The 9,239-nt window shown below is 43.0% G+C and overlaps 1 protein-coding gene across 1 annotated transcript; it reads right to left on the bottom strand.

Annotated features, from left to right (window-relative positions):
* pbx2 (pre-B-cell leukemia homeobox 2) lies at positions 1–9,239 on the bottom strand. The gene is made up of 8 exons (XM_086153719.1): positions 8,407–9,239; positions 7,714–7,787; positions 4,412–4,656; positions 2,313–2,503; positions 2,056–2,191; positions 1,826–1,967; positions 1,342–1,436; positions 1–866 (listed from the first exon to the last, which is right to left on the bottom strand). The coding sequence occupies exons 1-8, from the start codon at positions 8,649–8,651 to the stop codon at positions 786–788; spliced, it is 1,209 nt and encodes a 402-aa protein (XP_086009845.1). The 5' UTR covers positions 8,652–9,239; the 3' UTR covers positions 1–785.

The following is a 9,239-nucleotide window of genomic DNA, read 5'->3' as shown; positions in this document are numbered from 1 at the left end:
TTGAATACAGAGTCTTTATTGTAAAAGAGGTAGAGAGAATACAGGTGTTTCACTGTACAGAAAAAGACAACACTTGATATACTCATTCAAACCATTAATATGGACTCAGTCACGCCTCAATCATTTCACAGGGACACTTAAGCCTGTTAGAAAACAAAGCAAAAACGGAACCAAACAAACAAACACACAAAATCTTTGGATTTTCTCTATTGCCCTCTCATTCACTAAATGCATTCTCGTTCTGTTAAACTGAAAAATGTGAAATAGTTGTAGCACTAATAATAAAACAGCAATAATATTAATAACAATGATATAATGTGCTAAAAACAATGATAATGCAACCTCCCTCCCCCGACCCCTTCCCAGCCACAAACACACACCTCAGTAACTTGCCAATGTAGTGGAAAAAACGCTACGAACCCCGATAGTAAAACCACACCTGCATGCACACAGCGCACACACACAGACACACAGATACAGACACAGACACCCCCCCACACACACACGCACGCACACACGCACGCACGCACACACACACGCACACACATACACATACACTTTCGCCCTACCATCTGTGCACTCAGCTAATCATATGAACATAAACATGAGCAACGCTGAGTGGTAAGAAAGAAAAATAAAAACATTTAAAAATAAATCAAAGCCAACAAACAACGTACAAAAAACAACTGCAGCCAAGTGGGAAGCGTGATATCATTCTTTCTGTCTTTGTCGGTCATCAATCGTTCCGTTGCTGTCGCTCCGCTCTGCGCCGCCGGGCAGCGCCATCAGTCAGAGTTTTCCGAGTGGTCGCTGTGAGGTGAGGCGCAGGAGGGTGGCGAGTTTCGACCCTGCCAGTTCCCGTTAGCCTGGGAGATTGAAAAGAAGACGAGGGCCAAGTGTGACATTCGGTCACACTTGCACGTTGGCAGGTATGTTGCACGTTTGAGGCAGCGGTTTTAGCACCATGACACGTTTTGCCGCAGCGCAGTGTTTCAGATGAGCGCGATGTTTCAGATGAACTATACTGCTTACAGGGCAAGTGTGAAAATCACACTTCAAATTGTTTTTGATTTTCACTGTGTGAGAATCACACTTCAAATTACAGACGCAGACATTTTTACCAAGCAGAGGAACACATTGAGGAATTCAAACACTGCGATTTAGCTATACTTTGCATCAAATTAGTTCCTGATTACTTCTATTAGTTGCTGTTAGTATTTAGTCACTTCAAATTTGGGCAAATAATTGGTACAGAGCAGTATTAAAAATCAACACTACATATTTTGTTGTCAGAGTGGAAACAAGGATGAATGATTCTTGAAAAAAAAAAAAATCAAGTACCTGCACTCCCATTGGGTAGGCCGGCTGCTCGCCGTTCACCGATTGGACACCGAGGAAGAGATCGGCTGACCCAGAAAGAGAGAAGGACCCAGATCCTGAAGGAGACACAAACCATGTCAGAGACCTGATAGTGACAGCTGTGGCATTTAGCAGCCCTTCCCAGATGCCAGGCTGTATCTGGAAGATCACGAGTCAGCGGCACAACAAATATATCCAAAGTTCCTGTCATCATCCCAATACCGCTAATTTGAATATTCCAAATGATTGAGTAGTATCTGAATGGAAGGTCGGTCATTTCCTGGTGATTTTCAGATCAGTCTAATATCAATAATGGTAATTATGTGAACATTTTTGGGTTATTTGATTTACTCCAAGTTTCCCAATACTACTAATAAATGCCTATTCATGTCTGGTTGGACAATGACTGCATTTATATTTTTCACGTTAAACTTTCCACAATCCCACGGTCAGTCCCTTCTGGTACCCGTGGAGTTGGGGGTGTGGGGGGAATCGTCGCCCTGCCTGGCCCCCAAGGCCGTCTTCATGGCATAGAGGTTTGCCTCCTCCTGGAACTTGCTAATGTTTTTCTTGTAGCGGATTCTCTTATTGCCAAACCAGTTGGAGACCTGGGGGATACCAAAAAAAATGAATTAAGTCTATTCAGTAACCCCTCCATCCCCCTGTCATCCATGTGTCAAGCCATGAGAGAATCACCTGAGAGACAGTGATTCCACACTGCTTGGCGAGTTCCTCTTTGGCTTCTTCACTGGGGTAGGGGTTGGACAGGTGGGAATAGAAATACTCATTCAGGACCTCTGTGGCCTGCTTACTGAAGTTACGCCTCTTGCGCCTAGTTGGATGAAACAAGATGACGACAACTGTCCAGTCACCCCCCACCTCTTTTATTAAAAAAAAAAAATCACAGGTAAGTTGAAATGGAGGATAAGTATTGATGTCCAACACATGCCCACCTGGCGTCGAGGAAGCGGGACCTCAGGATCATGACCGCTTCGCAGGTGCTCTGCTTCAACTGGGTCTGGATGGAGCTGAACTTGCGGTGGATGATGGCCACCATGCGCTCGATCTCCCGCGGGGTGACGGGCCTCGTGCGAGACTGCTCCCTCAGCAGGTTCATCACGTGAGTGGTGAACTCAGTGCACGCCTGGGTGGGAGGGTGCACAGTGAAGCACAGCAACAAGCACACTAACGCATCTACACCTGTTCGGTTTTGACTCGCTGGAATCTTTCAAGGCGTCTGTTGGATCTCAGTCAACGACAAGTAATTCTGGGGACAATGAAGTGGTTATCAAACATCTTTTGTGCTCAGAAATGCTTCATCATCACATCAGATCAACGGTGGTTTCTGTTCACACAACTTTACAGAAGCAGAAGCTCCGCAGAGGAATGTTTGAGCTGATGCTGCCAAAGGACGTGTGCTTGGGATCCTGATACCATTTCAGAACAGATGCAAACCGAATACATGTGAACCTTAATGTCTACTGGAATCTGTGAGTTGTCCTTAATGTCTGTGGTTGTGTTATTTCTCACAAAATGAAACACAATTTAGGGCTTCTTATGTTTCCTTTTAGCTGTAACCGGGTTTTGTGTCTTTTTAGTGACATTGAAAATTGCACCCGGAACCAAGAAGACAAGTACAGTAATACCTTGACTTATGAGTTTAATTTGTTCTGTGACTGAGCTAATAACTCAATTTGCTCATATTTCAAATTTAATTTCTCCATTAAAATGAACTGAAACATTATTACCTGTTTCAGGCCTCAGTTTTGTGATGTGTTTTTAAATAAGAAAACAGCTGCTTACTGAATGACATATGATGTATAAAAATTAAAAAAACATGATAAAAGAGAGCATTAAGAAATAAAGTGGTTTTATTAAGTGTATTTACCTTGAAGATTGGATGAAGATGCCAGCGGCAGCATCTGAGGAGGTTGGGGGAATTTTTCATTTCATGCTCAATCGCTTAACTTAACTTGCTCGCTTCACACTTAATGCTATAATGTATTGCAAAATTTAACTTGCACGCTGTGCTACACTTCATCCCTAAACTTAATTTAGCAATAGAGTGAATCCTGGCCCTCTTTCTAAAATGATCAAACCGTCTCTGACCGGGCTTGAATGACTCTTCCGCTGACGTTTCCCCTATCTGCATCACCAAATCCCCGTAAATGTGCCGTGCCTTCTCACAAATGTTGCTCTTGATCAGGTTATTACACCGACTATAGCAACTTCTCCATCTCTTTACAAACAAGTCAATGCACACACCGCGCATGTTTGTTCAATGATTTTCACTGGGCTACCCAGTGGCAGGTGGCGCTTGCGACTGTTTTTTAGCACCACTTCACAGACAATGGTGGCCACTTTGGGATTGAACGGTCATCCAACTCCTAACTCGGATCTAAGCTCATATCACAAAGCAAAAACAACAGCTCATATCTCAGCAAATGTGTGAGCTGATGCACTCATAAGTCAGGGTTCCACTGTGTTAAGTCAGAATTGACCCACCAATTCTGATCATCCGATGAAACAATTTCTGTGTTCAAAATTGTACTTATGTCCACCACAGTGTAAAAGACATTCAGTTAGAATGAACGTGAGAAAAGACAGGCATTTGTGCAAGGGATTTCTCTATATTTCAGAAAATCACACCAACATAATCTCAATGGAGGGAAAAGAAATAGCGTGGGTGAAGATCATTTTTAAAAACATGTAGGTAAAAAGTGTCGCTGGCTTTGATATGAAAAAAAAGAAGCAAGTGTGTCACCTCTGGGAAATGATTAACTTTTTTCCATAATGTTTGAACTTCGTTGAAGGAATAATTTGAGAGAACAAGTGGCATATTAATCCCCTGATGAAAACACTTGCAGCAATGAGCTGCTGTGTCCTAATCAGAATAAGGAGGAAGTTGAGGAGTTTATTTCCAGGAGGGAATAATTGATTCTGCGTGTCTGAGCTTTAGACCCTAACATGCCAAAAGATTCTGCTGCAGGCGCTGTGTGTTAGTACAGCTAAGCGTGTTCAGACAGTATCGTCTCCTGTTGCGACACGGTACCTGCTCATACTTCTCCAGCTCAGTGTGGTAGATACTGCGAATCTGGCTCAACTTGCTTTTGTAGTCGGAGTGCTCGAGCGAGCTGTCGGGCGACATCCCCCCGGAGCTGGTGGCCGCCGACACGGCAGCCGCGGCTCCGCCCCCTTTTTCCGGTCCGGCCACGCCCTCCGCCAGCAGCATATTGTCCAGCCGCACCAGCTGAGGGTCCTGCGGCTCCTCCTCCTGGGCGTTCCTCATGGACAGGCCTGTCAACACCATGCGTCAGTCAGTGTCTGCTGGGTGTTTTACATCATCAAAACAAACATGTGCACTGATGTAGATTTACACCTGTTGTGCCAAATATGTGCCTGAGTGATTGATTTTAAACACGTCAAAATGTGTCCCTGAAAAAATTTAACCGCAAACTCTCCATGTATGAAATAAGACTTAATAAGTTGAGAGGGGAAACGTTACAATATACAGAGAAGTGGTTTCACAACAACAGGCTACACTTTACTACACTACACTTAAACTAATTAGATAAGGAGCAAAACCTGAACGCGGCATCTAGTTTAAGGCCGCTCTTATTTCAAGAAATATTTAGGGAAGCCCACACATGCTGACAAGGTTTAATTTAAGACCCTGTCTTCATTTGTCTATCAGCCTCTATCCATCTATCCATCAGCTGCCGCTCATCTTGCACTCAGGGTCACAGGAGATGCTGGAGCAAGAGACGGGATACACCCTGAACTGGTTGCCAGTCAATCACTGGGCCTCATATCCAGAAAGAATACCATTCACTCACTCATCCAGGGCAATTTTTCCAATTTTTCTCCAATTAACTTGCTGCATGTTTTTGGACGGTGGGGGCAAATCGGAGAACCTGGAGGAAGCCCATGCAGACACAGGGAGAACATGCAAACTCCACACAGAAAGGTCCCCACGGCACGATTCTGATAAGGGGAAACCCTTGTCGGAATCGTGCTGTGAGGCCGAAGTGCTAACAACTACGCACCGTGCCGACTCTTTCAGCATCTTTATAATTGAATTACTATTGTGAGAGCTGAGGACATTTTTACAGTGCAGGCCTGTCACTTGGTCACCAAAGACATTTGTGGTTATGTGTGTGTGTGTGTGTGTTTGTGTGTGTGTGTGTGTGCGCAAAGAGCCCATGAAGAGGTGTGCATCTCCAGGGCATGTGGTGGTAATTAATCACTTGCTTGTTATCAGTTTTGCTTGTTATAGAGCTGGAGTGGGGGGGGGGGGGGGGCAGTTGCCATCTTGGCCACGTAGACTGTTTAACAACATCTATGTCATGTTGAAGTGTTCTTTGTGGGTAAGTGCATGTCTTCTTTGATAATTGCGTTTTGTTAGCCATGATCAAAACACCAGTCAAGACAAGATCATACTCTTCTTCAGGTCTAACAAATATGTTGTAACTCAACTGGAGGCACAATGATGCTCTTGTGTGTGTGTGTGTGTGTGTGTGTGTGTGTGTGTGTGTGTGTGTGTGTGTGTGTGTGTGTGTGTGTCTGTGTGCATGTGGCTGCTCTGCCATTTCAACTAATCTCAAAGGGATAAAAGAAACCCCCAGCGGATGATTTTGAAATGTGCAGATTGGATGGAGGAGGCTTTCTGACGGGGATATTAAACAGCTGTGTTTACATATTAAGTGAAATTTACACAGTCCTCTGGCTCAAACCAGTCTTTACAATAACAATCAGCTTGATGTGCACTTGCAGTTTCAAGATGGTAAATAGAAAACCCTGACATGACCTTCGTACACAGCTGAGACAAACTACACTACTGCTTCTATGGCACGCTGTTCTCCACCCATAACGCAGCTCCAGATGTATTGTTTGCGTTTCTTGTTGAAATGAGACTCGTGGGGTCAGAGTTCCTGATGTTATCTTTTCTTTTTTCCAAATTCTTCTATCAGCCATCAGTAAACAAAGAAGAACTTCAATAATTGTTTAGTGCGCTATCGGCCAAAACGCAAGCATTAACTTGCAGTTTATGCTTTGTGTATGCTCAGGTTAATATTTAGAAGGAAAGAAAAGAAACACAGTCCCTGTCATTGTATTCTATTCTACAATTGGCAGGTCTGGGTAATTATAAACTAATATGTTGGTTTCAGTGGAAATGTTGACAGGCCTCTACTAGACTATTGATTATCACAAATGTATTTTTCAGTAATCGATTACCAATTTAGTTTTCTGTGTATTTCATCCATCAATCAAGGATTAGGACAGAGAATACTTTCCAGAAGAGTGAAACCTCAAAATGATCAACCAGCTGGTTCCCCTCAAAAACATTTTGTTTAATCAAAATACTCACAACACTTGAAATGCAATCCATTACATACAAGACTGTCTCAGAAAATTAGGAGATTGTGATCAAGTTCTTTATCTTGTGTAATGCAATTACAAAAAAAAATGTCATACATTCTTGATTCATTACAAATCAACTGAAATATTGCAAGCCTTTTATTATTTTAATATTGATGATTATGGCTTACATCTTAAGAAAACTCAAAAATCCTATCTCAAAGTATTAGAATATCATGAAAAGTATTCCTTTGGTTTTTTAATTGCATTACAGAAGATAAAGAACTTTATCACAATATTCTAATTTTCTGAGACAGTCCTGTAAACTAGACCTTTAAAATGCAAATATTATGCCCTTTTTGGATATCAAAAAATAGATTGAATTTAGGTAATTTTCAATGACAACCTTCATCTGTAATTTTTTTTCAATTCATGGACCTGGTAATTGGTTGACTGTTTTCCAGGTTTTTCACGACACTTGGAAACCTTTGCCATTTGACCAGACAGAATTCCGACACAATAATTACAGATGAAATGATGCCGTGTGCTAAGAATTGGCAAAATAATGATATTACTACTAATAACAGTAATAACAATGACAACAAAGAGAAATTAACTACAAACATTATTCACGGCACTAATATTTCCTGTTTAATTGATGCCCTGACATTAATCTTGTTTTGTCTTGTACAATTACCCAGAGGCAACAATATGAGCAGTACTGTGTTGCCCTGCATGTCTGTTTGTCCAGCTGTTGCATTCTTCTCTATTTATACACCAAGTGGAATCGACACAATAGCTGTCAGTGCATCTTCCTGCACAAGTGGGGATGGACACTTGGCCATTCAACTGTTTGTATTGTTCTAAAACGTTGAACGGTATGAAAAAACAATTACTTGAAATGGCCAACATAACCTTAATTCAACCAAAGAATTGCAACAATGGTGAACATTTAAGCTGGCTGTGAGTGGCAACGTCAATAGAGGGAATATTTACCTGTCTTTTCCTTGATCTCGCACAGAACGCTGAACAATGCGGGTTTCATTCGGTGACAGTTAAGTGCGTGTTTCCTGCACATGAGAAAAACATTTTTGACTCAAAAGAAAGCATTCGAGCCCGACTGTAGACATAGGCAGAAAACCGACCATAACAACGCGACGAATGCGGAGCGTCTAGTACGGCTACAGCGGCTAGCATTAGCACTCGGCTAGTCGTGAGCTAAGGGGTTAGCTGTCTGTACAGCGAACTGTCTGAACGCTAAAGCCAGGAAGCTTTGTCATATTTGTTTGTTTACAACGGGAGCTGGGTAATACGAAAACATAATTTCTAATCCTGTTATAACACGTATTTGCAATAACATGGTAGGCAAGTGATATATTACTGTGTTGTTAGCATTGTTTAGCGCAGCAAGACCCGCTAACAATAGCGTCATTTAAGACGTGTTTTTAAACGGCACACAGGAAATTCGTATTCATCGTAATCTATAAAGGTCGCATCCCAGCAAACTTTTGTCTTCGGCTTTGGTCGCCGGCTAACGTATTAGCCGGCGGCTAAAGAACCCAAACAAAAGGTTGAAGTTCATGAAACTTTACCACAGCGGCTCGACAAAGCGGCAAAACCAAAAAAGCTGCCGGGGCGTCAATAACTTTCAAAATTGTTAAAATGTTAAAAAAAAAAGTTGACACTGACTTTGCCTGTGCCTCGTCCAAACTTTGGTCGGTGATGGTCATAATTTGCTGCAATATGTCGCCAATGTCTCTGCGGGTCTCATGTCCGTTCTCCGTGCCCTCGAGGCCCGAGTCGCCTCCGTCCGACCGGTGCTGAGAGGCTTGGTGAACCGCGTTGAGCGCAGGCATCCCGGGGTGGCCGCTCATGCCGAGTCCCCGGCCGTTGGAGGGCCCGTTGCCCGTCAGAGGCTGCTGCTGCTGCAACATCTTCAGCGACGCACAGTGGCGACGACTGCCGCTGCCCGACTGCGCTCACACACACACACACACACACACACACACACACACACACACACACACACACACACACACACACACACACACACACACACACGCGCGCGGAGGGATTGCACAGAGCAGGGTCCCCTAGCGATTGACAGGAAAGGCTACAAGCCGTGTAACACAAGACAGCAGTAAATCTCATGCAACCGCAGTTGCACTCTACGAATGTGCGTGTGCGTGCGTGTGTAGCTTTTGTTCATGAAACACTTCTGTGAGATGTTTAAAAACTAAGACTTGGTTTCGAGACAGGAACCGAACATCGCATCGCTAATGTTGCTTCCTTTCCCTTTTGCATATGTTTACAGCAGTATGTTTATTGTTATATATTTATCAATACCTACCTGGAGACGACAAAGTGAAAATTTTATTGTACAGGGAAACATGTTTCCAGTCTGTCCACATGACAACAAACACAGAATCTTGAATATCTTCTACTTTAGGGTCAGCAAAAAGTGATCTTGAGTCATTACCATTGGCAAATAAAAAGCTGGACTGTCAAAAAAAAAAAAAAAA

This window comes from Fistularia commersonii, chromosome 10, assembly GCF_037954325.1.
Source record: "Fistularia commersonii isolate RoL2024-O1a breed Wild chromosome 10, RoL_Fcom_v1.0, whole genome shotgun sequence".
NCBI classification, from domain to species: domain Eukaryota; kingdom Metazoa; phylum Chordata; class Actinopteri; order Syngnathiformes; family Fistulariidae; genus Fistularia; species Fistularia commersonii.
The sequence above is the reverse complement of the archived record's forward strand: the minus strand, read 5'-3'. Positions and strand labels throughout refer to the sequence as shown.

Excerpts from the sequence above, each read along its gene's own strand:
- pbx2 (XM_086153719.1), bottom strand. The coding sequence starts at position 8,651 with ATGTTGCAGCAGCAGCAGCCTCTGACGGGCAACGGGCCCTCCAACGGC. Across the intron at positions 7,788-8,406 it reads TTGGACGAGGCACAGGCAAA|GAAACACGCACTTAACTGTC; the intron begins GTCAGTGTCAAC and ends TCTCATGTGCAG. Across the intron at positions 867-1,341 it reads CCTACCCAATGGGAGTGCAG|GCTAACGGGAACTGGCAGGG; the intron begins GTACTTGATTTT and ends TCAATCTCCCAG.